The sequence below is a fragment of the Schizophyllum commune genome (genome assembly GCF_000143185.2).
Source record: "Schizophyllum commune H4-8 unplaced genomic scaffold SCHCOscaffold_18, whole genome shotgun sequence".
Taxonomy (NCBI): domain Eukaryota; kingdom Fungi; phylum Basidiomycota; class Agaricomycetes; order Agaricales; family Schizophyllaceae; genus Schizophyllum; species Schizophyllum commune.
Genome location: NW_026089555.1, coordinates 255,002 through 269,395, shown reverse-complemented (window position 1 = coordinate 269,395; position 14,394 = coordinate 255,002). Strand labels below are relative to the sequence as shown.

General features: G+C 58.9%; 6 protein-coding genes across 6 annotated transcripts; 3 read left to right on the top strand and 3 right to left on the bottom strand.

Moving 5' to 3' along the window:
- Positions 1-307: 307 nt before the first annotated feature.
- SCHCODRAFT_01110309 (NAD(P)-binding protein) lies at positions 308-1,298 on the top strand (the record flags this gene model as incomplete). The annotated part of the gene is made up of 3 exons (XM_003026197.1): positions 308-750; positions 805-1,055; positions 1,105-1,298. 3 exons carry the CDS (start codon positions 308-310, stop codon positions 1,296-1,298), a joined length of 888 nt encoding a protein of 295 aa, XP_003026243.1.
- Positions 1,299-1,519: 221 nt separating this feature from the next.
- Positions 1,520-3,971, top strand: SCHCODRAFT_02753959 (uncharacterized protein; the record flags this gene model as incomplete). Its single annotated transcript, XM_050347288.1, has 4 exons — positions 1,520-1,815; positions 1,872-2,135; positions 2,197-3,607; positions 3,658-3,971. The coding sequence occupies exons 1-4, from the start codon at positions 1,570-1,572 to the stop codon at positions 3,969-3,971; spliced, it is 2,235 nt and encodes a 744-aa protein (XP_050196950.1). The 5' UTR covers positions 1,520-1,569.
- SCHCODRAFT_02645722 (alpha/beta-hydrolase) lies at positions 3,879-5,947 on the bottom strand. The gene is made up of 8 exons (XM_050346460.1): positions 5,507-5,947; positions 5,349-5,449; positions 5,141-5,292; positions 4,776-5,094; positions 4,643-4,721; positions 4,569-4,591; positions 4,430-4,513; positions 3,879-4,367 (listed from the first exon to the last, which is right to left on the bottom strand). Exons 1-8 carry the CDS (start codon positions 5,667-5,669, stop codon positions 4,161-4,163), a joined length of 1,128 nt encoding a protein of 375 aa, XP_050196949.1. The 5' UTR covers positions 5,670-5,947; the 3' UTR covers positions 3,879-4,160.
- Positions 5,948-6,107: 160 nt separating this feature from the next.
- On the bottom strand, positions 6,108-8,686 carry SCHCODRAFT_02594815 (uncharacterized protein). Its single transcript, XM_003026115.3, has 3 exons — positions 8,254-8,686; positions 7,914-8,184; positions 6,108-7,863 (listed from the first exon to the last, which is right to left on the bottom strand). Exons 1-3 carry the CDS (start codon positions 8,597-8,599, stop codon positions 6,282-6,284), a joined length of 2,199 nt encoding a protein of 732 aa, XP_003026161.1. The 5' UTR covers positions 8,600-8,686; the 3' UTR covers positions 6,108-6,281.
- A 373-nt stretch (positions 8,687-9,059) lies between these two features.
- On the bottom strand, positions 9,060-9,920 carry SCHCODRAFT_02558631 (uncharacterized protein). Its single transcript, XM_003026114.3, has 2 exons — positions 9,515-9,920; positions 9,060-9,461 (listed from the first exon to the last, which is right to left on the bottom strand). Exons 1-2 carry the CDS (start codon positions 9,839-9,841, stop codon positions 9,186-9,188), a joined length of 603 nt encoding a protein of 200 aa, XP_003026160.1. The 5' UTR covers positions 9,842-9,920; the 3' UTR covers positions 9,060-9,185.
- A 349-nt stretch (positions 9,921-10,269) lies between these two features.
- On the top strand, positions 10,270-14,098 carry SCHCODRAFT_02681977 (uncharacterized protein). Its single transcript, XM_003026195.2, has 3 exons — positions 10,270-10,680; positions 10,732-12,595; positions 12,645-14,098. The coding sequence occupies exons 1-3, from the start codon at positions 10,335-10,337 to the stop codon at positions 13,855-13,857; spliced, it is 3,423 nt and encodes a 1,140-aa protein (XP_003026241.1). The 5' UTR covers positions 10,270-10,334; the 3' UTR covers positions 13,858-14,098.
- The last annotated feature ends 296 nt before the right edge of the window (positions 14,099-14,394 follow it).

Genomic DNA, 14,394 nt, shown 5'->3' with positions numbered 1-14,394 from the left:
ACAGATTGGCTCGGATCGTTCCTCAATGCGCCACCACTTCACGATGCAAGGCCTTCCCTAGGCCTTCTCCGCCCTTCCTTCGACATCTGCCCCTCACGTCGCTTGCTATCCTCCGTCCCGCCATGACGATTGGCGGAACATCAGCCTGACGTCAATCCAAGGCTCATACCCATCCTGCTCGCCCCACTCGCGTCTCGTACTATATAATCCTCTTCTAGTTCCATCACCGACAATGCTCAGCACCATACCTCGAGCCCTCTTCAAACCCACTACTACCATTGCATCCCGCGCGCTTACTACCCACACCATGACCTCCCACAACCAAGCATTCCTCGCGCAGAACCTCTTCAACGTCGAAGGCTGGACCTGCGTCGTCACCGGCGGCGGCACGGGCATCGGCCTCATGATCGCGCAGGCCTTTGCCAACAATGGCGCCCGCGTCTTCATCACCGGCCGCCGCAAGGAGGTCATTGAGAACACCGCCCAGAAGTGGGGATCCGCGCTTGCGCACCCGAAAGGCGCGATCATCCCCGTGCAGTGCGACAACAATGACAAGGCGTCGATTTTGGAGCTCGTGGAGGCGGTGAAGAAGGAGAGCAAGTCCGTGGACGTGCTGGTGAATAACGCGGGCGTGTCCGAGGGAACGAGCACGGTGGAGAAGGGCGACGAGAGCGCGGAGGCGCTTTCGAAGGAGTTGTTCTCGGAGGAGATCTCGCAGTGGGAAAATGTGTATCGGACGAATGTTATCGGGTGCGCCTTGCGTTCGTCTTCAGCTTGCGTTGCGCCCGGCTAACAATCATCCAGCCACTTCTTCACCTCCGCCGCCTTTATCCCCCTGCTCAGCGCCGCCAACCGTTCCGGACACACCGGCACCATCATCAACATCTCCTCCATGTCCGGCATTACGCGCACCTCGCAGCATCACTTCAAGTACAACGTCTCCAAGGCCGCCGACATCCACCTCACCACGCTTCTCGCACAAGAGCTCCGCAGGAAGGCGGTCAACGTCCGCGTAAACAGTATCGCGCCAGGGATCTTTCCTTCTGAGATGACGAGTGCGTCTTATTCTTCGTGCGGCTCTGGCGATAACTGACTTGCGTGCAGCGCAAGAATCGGACGAGCTGAACAAGTCCGAGATCCCCGTTGACGAGTCGTACGGCGAGAAGAAAGGCATTCCGGCAGGCCGTCCAGGTGCGGATGAGGACATGGCGAAGGCGGCGCTAGTCCTCGCGTGCAATCAGTACGCGTACGGCCAGACCTTCTGCATCGACGGCGGCTACCTCCTGGAGCATCCGTAAAGAGCTTTCTGCAGTTTATCGCATAGATTCCACTGTATTTCTAGGCATCCAATCTTGAGATTAATGTCGCGCGGTCCTATGTGTATCATGTTGATTCCGCTTGCAAGCAGAGCAGCTAAATGCAGGCGGTTGCGCGGGCAGCCGACGGGGATACCGTTTCGTGATGTCCTTTTGTTCCGTTTCGGGTAAGTTCATCCCTCCGAATAATCACATCCCATCTTGCTTCCCACCATCATCGTCAGCTTCCTTTCGAATCTCTGAGTTTTTCGTCATGAATATCGCAGTCAACGCCGCCATGAATGTCCCAGACACTGTCCCGCCCGCGAGCGGCCCATCCTACGTGGCAAGACCTCCGCCTGGCATGAGCACGCACCTCCCGAACGCCCCACCACCTTGTCGACCATGCACGCAATGCACCTACCTCATCCCCGCCGCCGACCCGTACCGCATGTGCAAAGTCTGCCGCAAGGAGGCCAGGGAGCGCGCAAGGAAGCGGCGCATCAAAGTCTTGCGGGCGGTGTGTCTCTAAGCCTATTGCTTTCAGTCCTGGGCACTCAGGATCTGTGCGCATAGAACCCGGACTTCCCAGGCGACGCCAACCAGGAGGGCGCGATTCACCAGCATGAACACACTCTGCTTCCCCGCGGAGAGTACAGGCAGATCGAGAGCGACCAGAACGTCGATCCCAATGTCGGCAGGAAGCGTATGCGCTTGACGGAGGGCTTCACTTCCCTGCAAGGCATATCCTATGCAGACGTCCTCGGTACCGCGCAGGAGCAGAAGACTTCTCCGGATATCTTCAACACCGCGCAAGAGCACACGGGATCGGGCCAGGAGGTGCGATTGGTCTGGACGTAGATGGAGCTATATCCTGATCGCATCTATGCGCCCTTCGTAGCTTCAGAGCAACGTCGCCCCCACATATTTGACGCGAGACCTCACCAACTACACCAAAGCCGCTGGCACAAATCCAACCATACCCCTAAGATCAAACGACACCTCCAGCCTCGACGACCCCGCCATGTACCTCGGTTCCCTACTCGGGCAGACGGCAATCCACTACAAGTCTACCGACAGATCGAAGACCCCGCCGCGCTCATCTCAGCCTGTCATCGACCTCTGCTCTCCCGAAATGCCAATCGCTGCTGCTTCTGCTCCGTACCAATCGATTCCTTCTCCGGCGCAATACTCCCCCACGTCTCACGCGACGCAAGTCAGCAAAGCCCAACCTCCGATTATCAACACCGCCCCGCCGATCGACAATGCTCAGCTACTCACTCCCCTCGCGCAGCCGCATCCTTCCTACGCTCAGTCTCTCGCCCTCGACACCCAATTACCCTCCCTCAACTTCCACACGTCCGCCAACTTCGCGCCCCCAGTTCCAGAACCCACCAAGAAGAAACGCAAACCTCGCATCTACCGCCCTCGCGCTGACGCGGCCGCTCTCCAACAAAGCGCCCCTTCTCGTCAACAAAGCGTTCCACTCTCTGCGTCTCGAACGCTTGTGCCCTGCGAGCCTTCGAGACCGCCTCCAGTGCCTGCTCGTCGCGCAGTCTCGGGACCAGTCCCTCGTATGTCTGCAAAGTCGACCTCTCGCCGCTCCGCTGTTGCTTCAACACCTCGTGCGATCCCTTCGGCTCCGGCTCAGTCTCGATATCCCTGGCCGTACTGCTACTACGCGCCGAACTATGGTCAGGCGCTTACTTCAACGCCCCCCGCTACTCAGAACTCTGCCGCCCATCCTTCTGGACCTACGACTTCATTTGCCCCTACACCCTCGACTTCCGCTGCACCAAAACCCGCGGCTGCATCGTCTACGCCATCTGACAATGGTCAAGCTTCTGCCGCTCCTCTTGTTTCGCCTGCGCTTTCCTCCGCTACCATATCGACTTCGAATACCGCGTCGCCCTCGCTGTACGTCAAAACTGGCAAAACCTCTTCTCACCCCGCGCAATCCAAATCACCCCAAACTCCCGCGACCACACCCACAGCAGACTGTCCCGAAATGGACATCTTTGGCCACCTTCAAGGCGCGGCGTTAGACGAGCAGCTCATGCGCGACCTGTGCGCACTGGTGGACGGACCTTCTCCCGATACATCGATCCAGCATTCCGACGACGCATCAGCGACGCAGATTGTCCCTTCTTCGGTCATGGAAGGCATCTTGCCGGTCACTTCTGCCGCTACGCCCGGCAGAGATGGATCAGACCCTGCAGGGGACCTTGCATGGCTCGACGCCGCATCGGGCGACATGGACTCCGTCTTCGACTTCGATGTCGAAAGGGCGATCCCGGGGTGGGAAGGACAGGGTAGGCACCATCGCGTCAAATTCTTCTCGCCATACTTAACATTACAGCAGATGGCCTGAGCCTTGAATCGCTTTCGTGGGACACCACCCCATGGACAGAAACTCAATCTCAGCTGGACGACATGTTCGGCGAGAGCCAATCCTCCTCATTCCAAAATGAGGCCGTCTCCGAGCCTGCACAAATCACGAGCGACGAGTGGGCTTCACTCTTCGAAGCGCACGACCATGACGGTGGATTTGCTTTGGGGGTAGAAAGTATCTCGGCGGCGCCGGTGGATGAGGCGAATTTCGGTAGCTTGGATGGTATGGCCGCGACAGGGATCGAGCACGACGGCGCATGGGCGGAGATATTTGGGATGCAGTAGGAAAGGCTCGCAGACATCCATTGTACGAGGACTTCGCCACGTAGATTCCGGCTCGGACTGTCGTTCTGGTGTACATAGCATCCATGACATGGTCGAATATTGTATGTATACTGTCTAAATGATCCAACCCAATCCATCCGTCCATCCGTCCACGTCCTCGTCCTCCCTCGAAATCGCTAGTCCGAACCCTCAGAACTCATCCACAAAATGCTCCGTCGCCGTCTCCGCCTTCTCGCCCAGCGTTTCCTCCAACCATGCGCGCAGCTCCTTGTTAAATAGCTCTGCGCTCTCCAGGTGGAACCAATGCGAGCCCGGGACGACGACCGTCTTCAAGTTCGGGAGGAAGTCCGCGGAGTGGAGGATGGCGGCGGCCTTGACCCAGTCGGCGACGGGATCCTATAGCCGTGTGAATTCAGGCTGTAATTGATTTGTGGCCAAGAAAAATCAGCTAGACTTACGTCGCTAGGCAAGATGGAAAGCGCAGGCTGAGGGATTGTCCAGTTGCCCTGGTCGTGCGCGAATTTCCAGGCGCTGTACCGATTCTGGAAGGGCAATTAGCCCGCGTGTACTTGACGCAGATGACAGGGATTGACTTGCCGGAGTAGTATAGAATTGCAGAGCTGTGGCGGGCTTAGCAAGCGTTCATAGCAGAGAATCAAAATTAGACGTACTGTTATCGAACTTCTGAATGCTATACTGCTCGACGTAGTACTTCTCTTCCTCTGGTGTGAAGAAAGGAACTGGCGGGATCTGAAGGCTGCAAGTCGGTAGAATGTTCGACAAGCAACACGCAGGAAAACTGACCTCAGCGTATTTCTTCCACGGACCCATGTAGGTGTCCTTATATGTCAGAAAATCCTCCGGCGGAGGGCTGCTCTTCTGCCGCAAGGTAGCGCGGATGGTGCGTCCGACGTCCTCGTTCAGTTCGGCGGCGGCAGCACTGGTGTTGTCCGCGAAAAACACATTGTAGGCGAGCTTCGGGAGGAGAGGGACGAGCGCGGCCACGGGCGTGAACTTATCCCCGTTCGCGGGCATGTAGGGCACCGCGACGCCTGCGACCGCGGTGAAGATATCCGGACGAGACCTCGCGGCCTCGTAGCAGACCGCAGAGCCCCAGTCGTGTCTGGACAAGATGAGAGACTGTACGCGGATAAGAGGCAAAGACCTACCCAACACAAGTGGCCGTCGTCACCCCGGCGTCCTCGAGCACGCAGACCATGTCGGCGACAAGATCTTGGAGCGTACCCGAGGACTGCACATCCCCCGGGTGCGTCGACTCCCCGAACCCACGATGGTCGGGCGCGATGAGGCGATAGTCATTCTGCCAACCCGTCCATCAGCACAGGGGGATGATGACGGCCCGCTCATCAGTCATACCTCGAACTCCTTGATCTGGTACGACCACGTCGTCCACAGGCTCGGCCACCCGTGCACGAGAAGCAGCGTATGCTTTGCGGACGGGTTGATGTCCACATAGCCTATCGAATCGTGAAATTAAGGGCTGGGTAAGACGCACGGGGGTGAGACAGACTCACTCATGTTGATGTCGACGGGCTTGTCGCCCTCGTCGCGCTTGACGGCCTTGCACGTCGTGTGCTTCTTCAGCTTCGTATACTCACGAGGGTCGAAGCCCTCAGTCGCCGCCACCATGCCCGCCGTCGCCAGCACCATCGCACACGTCAAAGTGTTCAATCTCATCGCAGAAAATACAGGAAAAGTGGCGATGCAAGGGCGGAGGGTGGTCGTCGCAAGGAACAAGACCCACCTCCCTCTTATACCGTGTGCGCGTATGCGACCCCGACATCACAGCAATTGAAATATCACCGATCCGGGCATTTGTCGAGGTGATCGAAGACGTTCGTGAATATCAACCTTAACATATTTGCCTCAGGCTCTCAGAACTCCGAGGAGGCGTATCACCTTCTCATGTCCCTTTCGCGAGGGCCCGCGCTGATCTACGCGTGCACCGGAGCTGTGGAGAAATGTAGCGGTGGACATCTGCATGGGCGAGGAAGACAAGTTCGACATTCCCGTGGCGTGACACAACCGGTTCGGCAACAGCCGTAACCGGTGCCGTGTTCCGCGGCTAAGTCCGTCAAAGCCATGGTCGAACTTCAGTTGTCTTCACCAGGGGTGACGGAATACAATAGGATGCAGTCGGTCCTGAGCCAGAAGTACAGCTTCGAACAGAGCCTTCAGACTACGTTGATGCTGCTTCACTCGACTGTATACAAAGCTGGACAACCTTAGCGTAAGCCAAAGCAACTTCTGCATATACAATAACGCCCAACGTCCACCGGTACTGCACATTCAACTAGGCGGAGATCCTGTATGCGGAGCTGTATACGTCCTGACAGCCGATGAGGTGGGAGGTGGGCCACAGACGCCGTACGACGCGGCTGCAGGCAGCCCATGCGCGAGAGGAGTTTCCGCAACGCGTGAGTCGTTGGCGTTGAATGATGAGGATGAGCACACAGAAGACGACGGAGCCGCTTGCACGGTAGGCATAGTCCGGCGACGATAAGGCGGTTGGACAGAGCGATCTCGCTGAGCAGCGGAATATCCAAGAAAGAAGCGAGCGTCAGTCTTGCCCTGAGGAGCGACAGAGGCACGCGGAAAGTAGTACGCCGGATGCAGGGGACGCCTGTAGTCGTAGTTCCAATATGCCGGAGGCGGAGCCGTTTGCTGGGAAGCATTTTGTGGCAACACGATGCCTGAGCGCGCAGTCGACGGTGACAGGACGACAGAGGGGTCACTTGGGGATAGTCGAGTCCCGTCAACGACAAGAGCCGGCTGACGTAGCGCGGTGGAGTTCTGAACAGCTCGAGCGTGAACTGAGTAGACCGGAGAAAGCCGATGATCGCGCAGGTCAAAGCACTCAATAGCCGGCGGAGCAGAGGACACGATAGACGGGGCAGGCACTTCCGGAGCGCCAGAAGGCCTTTCGGGATCGAAGGAAAGGGCGGGCGGTGAGGGGACCTGAATGGCCGAGTACTCGTCAAGAATCTGCTGCGGTGTCTTGTACGCGAGCGGCGGCGAGTCGGCTACAGAGCAAAATGAGGCGGGTGAGGCTAGGCACTCCGACGATGTCTCGTTTGTCGAGCTGGCAGGCAGCACCGTATCCTTCAGCCTGCACGTCGCCACCTCCGATTCGAGAGCGACATCCGGCAGACAATCTATCCACGTCAACGCGTCTTCTAGCACGGCGCGAAGATCGCCCGTCCTAGGCGTAGTGCCACCCGTGCTGGACATAGTGGGCTCGTCGTTGACGGGCGAAGCTCGTGTTAGAGTAGCCGACTCGGGCTCGACGAAAGAGACGCGTGCTTCTATCCCGGAAGAGGCCGTCCCGGTCGTGGAGCGCGTCGAGAGGTGGATGTATGCGCGCGAGTCAGAAGGGGCCGAACCTTCGGAGGATAATGCAACGTCAAGCGAAGAGGTTCCGTCGTGTGGAGAGGCTTGGGCGAGTTGAGTAACCTGAGGGGCGGAGGAAAGTGACAAGTCCTCGCTTGCGACCGAAGATGCACATGTCGATGGAGAGAGGCCGGGGGCATCAGAGACGAGATCATCGGAGCAAAAAGAGCCGTCCGAGGCGGGAGACGGCGTCGACGAGGTGCCGAAGGCGTTCAGTAACTGATGAGTAGCCATGAGATCACGGATGACTACGGCTTGCGGTTGAGCGATTTTGAGGCAGTTGTTGAATGAGAGCGGAGATAGGGAAGGGTTGAGGGCTGCCACGTTGGTGGAGGCGTGACTCTTGTCATTCATTCCCCGGTAGCTGAAAGCCGCGTCGAACGAGCCCAAAGGCGCAGGGACGCAGATAGCATGCCGATCGTGGTCTAGGGTGTCGAGCTGAGCTTGAATGGCCGTGGACTTTTGGTGAGGATATAGCTGCCTGCTCTCACGTTAGTGGGCGTATTCCCCGATTCAAGGAGTATGACTCACATTAGCGGCCGGCGAAATGGTACAGCCTCATCAAAGCTATGGGAGTGATGTGTCTGCGCGTAGTACGCAGACTCGTAGAGCTCCACCGGAGGGTAGATGGGCGCATACGGGGGCAGAACTTGTTGGGAATGGAAGGTGTGGACGAAAGATGCCTTGTTCCTCTTCGCCGCCGAGTCGTCCTGTTCTCCGCTCCGTCGCCTCTTCGCGGGCACCCTCTCCTCCCTCTCCCGCAGAAAGCGCATTGTGCATTCGTGCGACGTCTTGCATCCCGCTAGTCGAAAGGTTTTGTCAGCGCCAGCTTCCACCATCGTCGCCACCACAATTGCCCCGATCAACTCACCATACATCCTCGGCGGCGCATGCGTCTCGTCAAACCAGCCCACCGTCCGGTTCTTCGCGCTGATCGTGAGGAAGAGGGCCGGAAAGCTTGGGTGCGCCAGCTTGTCCTTCGCTCTGATATGCAAGCCCGGCCACATCCGCCATCCTCCTTCCACCTTCGCATAGATCTCGCACGTCCTCGGATCCGTATCGACGTAAATGTCGCCCAGAGTCCCAATCTCTATGTCGGGCAGCCCAGGACAGCGATATTCGAAGAAGGTGGTGCTTTGGCGCCGGTTTGGGAGTGTCAGATTTCGACGCCGTGAGGATGCGTAGCCGCTCTTGCATTCTGAGGCGCGGGGAGGCATGGGGAGGTGCTTGTGGATTCTGAGCAAGTTGACTATGCAAAAGGATGAGTCTGAGCAGATCGTTCTGGTCGTAGATGAGAGTTGGAGGCGAGAGCTGTGGAGGAGGGAATAAACTCAAGGTGCGCCACAGAGCATATGCTGGTCCGGCCCGGATGTCCGCGGGCACGTGATGCACCCCTGGGCGCCCACAACTCGTGCCAGCAAATTCAACGCTTGACTCTAAAACGGGCTGTAAGATGCAAGACGGAAGGTCGAGTGCGCTCATGCCGTTCTTCTGCTCCTAACCAGAGATCCAAATCTCATGTGGATTTGATCTACAGACAAATCCGTGCACTCGCAAGTGACGCTGCGACGGTGCGCCGCCGCCAACTATACATTGTGTGAGGAGATAGAACTAGTCATACATATATGCATGCACTTCAAAAGAGGCTCGTGTAGTAGTAATGTGATACAACGTTGACTTGAGACACAGCGCGAAATCGTCGAGTCTAAACACGCGCGAGCTTTTTCGGTGAAGGTTTGTCAAACGCCTCAGGTCGAGCGTACAGAATGATGGAACAAAGATAGCCCAGACCAGTCTTGCATACTACTGAGTACACATCGGCGTAGGCGCCACGACCGGCGAGAGCTTCGAGTTGTGCCAGATGGGAGCATCGAAGTCAGAGCTGTAGGGTGACGAGGGTGTTTTGCTGGTGCGCCGGGAGGTATGAACGTCGAACATGCGCGGAGGGAGCTGAGGACACGAGAGGAGCGGAGCGGTACTGGGAGCGAGCGGGGAGGTGTAGTATTCCGAGGGTATCGAGGGTGATGACAGGTGCTTTTCCGAGTCGCAAGACGATTCCGATCGCTCCAAGCAGGCAGTCTAGGGAATCCGAGCGTTAGCGAGCAAGCAAAGAAGCGTAGAGCACAACGTACGTGACTTTCATCCGTCGCCCGCATCTTCGCCCAGCGCCAACGGGTCACTCGCGTCTTCGAGCCCGGCGGCATCGCTCTCTTTTCCTCTTGGTGCCGCTCCTCGCTTCGCTTAGCGGACGCGCAGCAGCCGTAAAGCACGTAGATGAGCACGCCAGTGGTAATAAACAGGATAACAGCAATGGCGATGTAGGCGAAGGGGTGCATGCCTTTGAAAGAGTGGGCGGAGTAGTGGTGTGCGTAAGGCGCGCTTGTCGTTGGGGAGGGGCTGTCGTCCGTTTGAGAAGGGCCATCGCGCGGCGGCGGAGCGTCGTCGACCCAGTAGACCATCTAAGCGCGAGCTGATCGAGGGGAGCTGCCGGTGTTCTGTGGTTGGCGACGGGAGGCTGGCCAATGGGGTGGCTTGGGCAAGCTGGTCGACGCGCGCCCGCCACCCGGCGTCACGTCAAAGCATCATGTGATTGGCACGCTGGCGTCCACGAGGCGTTTTGTTGATTTCTGTTTGAAGCCAAATTTTGGGCTCGAAGGCGGAATAGCGAGTGAAAACTTTTCGGACATGGATATTTTGGAAGTATATACTCAGAAAGATTGTTGAAGATGTCTTTTCTGACCTGTTATATTGCGTAGCTCGGGTCCGAAGGCTGCCACGTTCGCATTGTGCTCACGTGAGGGGTAAAATTCGTGACCTCTCGTGACCAATTCCCACGGTTTGAGGCCCCAATCCGAGTTCTTCAACCGCCAGGTGACTTGACCAGAACCATTTTGCAGGCTGTCCGCAGCTGCCACAATCTCGTCTCATCGTCTCCTCGCTCCAGCCTGCGCCATGGAGAGCGAGGTCGCCGCCGAGCCACCTACTGCTCCCTCTATCCATGAGCAGGACGAAGACATGGAACCTCCTCATCGCCTCTTGTCATTCAGAGAATATCGCGGCACGAGGCATCCCACGAGAGACCTTGGCGAGGTCGGAGACATATATATCAGCATGTGCCCCTCGAACTATGCGCTGTACGCGAAGCTAGACGACGACTGGGCGCAGTGGCCCGGACCGGGCAGCATGCTCACCATCGTGCACCCCGACTATGAAGAATTTACCCTCGGGGTCAACATGAAGAAGAAGATTATCGGGTGGCTCGAAAGCGGGAGCCTGGAGGATGAATACCCGCCCTATGGTGCGTGTCGCGTTTCTCATTCCCTTTCATGGCGACTAATGATCGGTGTAGTTCAGTTCCCCCATGACGCTTTGTTCTATGTCCTGGAAGGGAACGGTGTCCGCTACGTACCCAGAATCATCACTGGCGACAAGCGCAGGAGCTCTCGCGCCCCGGCAGGACCTCCCTTCAAGCGTCCCAAGCTCGGCACGGCAGGATGGACCCGTCCGGATCAGGAGGAGGCGCCCTCTCGGCCTGAAGACTCAGACTCGGACGACGACTTCTACTGGACGGACCAGGAGGACGAGGAGAAGCTGAAGAAAGTGCCCGAGAGACCCATCTACCCTCCCGAAGACCTGGTCGCGCTACCCCGACGCCCCTACACCGGCACCACTGTGACGAGCGCGATCACGAGCGGCAAGGATGTCCCCACCTACGCAGACGATACCTCTATCGTTCCGCCTCCCCCGACGCCTCCCCCATCACCCCCTCCTCCCCGAAGTCCACGGCTCGCACATACGTCCTCCAAGGGAAGGAAGAACGCGACGAAGGCACCCCGTTCGCGTGCTCCACGTAAGACACCCGCGGCGAAGAAGAACGCGAAGAAGGCTACCAAAGAGAGCGTCAGCGCGCCTGCAGCCACCAAGCGACAAAGCCCCGAGCCCGGTCCTTCTAAGCAGCCCTCCGTGCACCGTGACGATGACGGCGAGAGCGAACGATCGGACACCCCCGATCCTGCCACCTTCGACTACGACAGCGACGGCGGCTCGGACGAGAGCGGCGAGCGCCAGGGCTTCTTCACGCGCGCGGACGTCACCTTCCAACCCGAGGACTCGCGCTTCCCCACCCCCACCACGCCCGCGGGACCGGAAGAAACGCATCGCGTCGTCCTCATCCACCCCCCATTCACCCGGTACCCCGGCTCTGGCAGCGGGCACGCGCTGCCGCTCACGTACAGTCTGCTCGTCGAGCACCCGGACTGGGTTCTCGACGCGCGCGACTTCGTGTGGAACGGGAACCCGAACCCGCGCGCGGTGCCGTACCCCGCGTCGCTCGAGCCGCCGCGCGGCCGGCTGATCAAGGAGTCGCGCCTGCGCTGCACGTTCTGCAACCGCTCGTACGCGGGCGTGAACGCGAAGAGCATGTGGCGGCGGCACGTCTTCGACTTCCACGGGATCGCGATGACGAACCGGCGCGACGGCGTGGGCAAGTCCACGCTCAACCCGCCCATGAATGGGCCGCGCGACCCGTCGGCGGGGCTCAAGATCCAGTCGGCGCCGGGGAGCTCCCTCATCATCCCGCCACCGTCGCGCACGCAGCGGCTGCCACCGAGGTCGCTGGCGGAGAACGTGCCTGCGCATCTGCCTGGGTCGTTCAGTCGAAGGTCTTCGGAGAGGACTGCGAGTCGGGCGTCTAGTTATGCGACACCCCCGCCTCCTCCTCCTCAGCCTCAACCAGAACCTCAGCCTGAGCCGCGGCCCGAGCCTCGGCGTGATGTCCAGCCCGAGCCGCAGTCTGAACCTCAACCTCAGGCTCAGACTCAAGCCCAGCCTCCGATACAACCTTCGCCCCAGCCTCAACCTCAGGCTCAGCCTCCATTGCAGCCTCAACCTCAGCCCCAAACCCAGGCCCAGCCGCAAGTTCAGGCGCAGGTTCAATATCAGCCCCAGACTTATGTGCAGCCTCAGCCCCAGCCTTATGTGCAGCCCCAGCCTTATGTACAGCCCCAGCCTCAACCTGTGCTACACCCGCAACCGCAGCCACTGTCTCAACCGTACATACGATATCCGTTATCGACACAAACACAACTTGCGTCATACGGAGCCAACGCAGGCGCAAGTGGACAGAGCACTACCGCTACCTCCGCCACTCCCACCACCACTGTCGGCGGCTACTACCGTAATCCCAATCGGCGTCACCACAGAGAGCCAGATCCGTACGTAGACTCTCCCTTCGTTAGTGAACCTTGACTAACGCGCCTGCAGACCCTTCCCTCGCGGCCCATCACCCCCACGGGCCTTTGAGCCCTTAGTCGTGACCGAAGAACTCAAGCAAAGGCTGTTAGCCAAGCTTCCCATTGGCGTCAAGGGCTCAATAACGAGCCTCACCGGGGACTCGCGCCCGCCACCTGGGCAGACGTCGACGTCCACTCTCGCGACCTACGACTCGAACGGCGAGGCGCGGCTCATGGCGGCGGCCGCGATGAAGCTGGCGGAGGCGCCAACTGCGCCTCCGCCGCAGCCTCCCCCGAAATACGCGACGTCGTATTTCTATTCGGCGACTACACCGTCATATCCGCCGACAGCGTCCACTTCGGCGTATACTGCGTCTCAGCCCTTGCGGTCGTATGCGTCCTTCCAGACTGTCGGATCGTATGCATCATCACAGTCTGGTGGCCCGTATGCCTCTTCGCATCCTGTTAGCACGTATGCGCCTGCACAACCTGTCGGGTCATATACGTCGTCGCAACCCGGTCGGACGTATGCACCCTCTCAACCCGCACCACCGCGCACGCCTCTGCCTCCGCCCCCATCGCGTACCCCATCGCAGCCCGCGCCACCCCAGACACCTCAGCCCGCGCCGTCGCAGACACCGCAGCCCGCGCCCCAGCCAGCGTCAAATCAGTCTGCTCCACCAACCACGCCCTCACCAGCATCGTTCTTCCCGCCAGGTTCGTTGCCAAGGAACTTCCCCCCTCCACCGTCCTCTGCGCCGCCCTCGTATAGCAACCTATCATCGTTCACCAACGGCTCAACGAGCAGCTCGTCGTTCACAAATGGCTCATCGTCCTTCAGTAACGGCATGACCAGCGGCATATCGTCCTACGGTAGCAACTTGAGCAACGGCAACGGCAACGATGCGACGAGTAGCTCATCGACGACCTTCAACAACGGCTTCGGCCACGGCATTAATCGGACTGGGGGGCTTAACGGCAACAGCAACGGCGTCCTCAGCACTCATACCGGCCTCCCGATGGACACGTCCTTCCTGCCGCCAAACTTCCAGCAGCGCTTCCCCTCCGCGCCCTCCCGTTCCACGACGGAGACCCCCGACGAGCGAAAGACAGCGGACGAACCACCCAGCACACAGCGTGAGCCGGTCGACCCCGACGCTTGCCAGTGCTTTATCCCGACGCAGTCCTGCGTGATCTGTCGCATGCGGCGCCAGTCGACGAGCAACGGGGCCAACAAGACTTGACGATGCGCTCAGGGCACTCAAACTACGCGCCGCAGGCCGCGCGGAGGATGAGACGGGGGAAGACTTTGCATACATCCTTCCCGTCAAGACTTTGTACATACCATACGCACCAGCGCGCATCGTTGCGTAGTTTCGCCACTCTGCATAGTGTTTCTTGTTGCATTATCACTAGTCACGGCTTTTATCGTGCTGATCAACGCTTGTGATCTCATTTTCTGGCCATATAGTTGGTCGTGCGTCGCTCAGAACTCATCCTTGACCGGGACCAAGCCGAACAAGCAAGCGCCCATAAAGTCACGTGGATACCAAAAGCCTCGTGGCCGTTGGGCTCATTGGCGCCTGTTCCCCAACTATCATCTCGTCTAAAGCGGCGCAATACCACTGGGCCAATCCAAGAAGAATATTGTGTAGGCTATGCGGCTAAATTTCTTGTGGATATTATACCCTTTCGCTCACACGGCCAACCATTTGGCAGATAACCAAGACTCCAGTTGCAAGACCTGCTCCCTGGGCATCCGGACATATGCGTTCTGAACG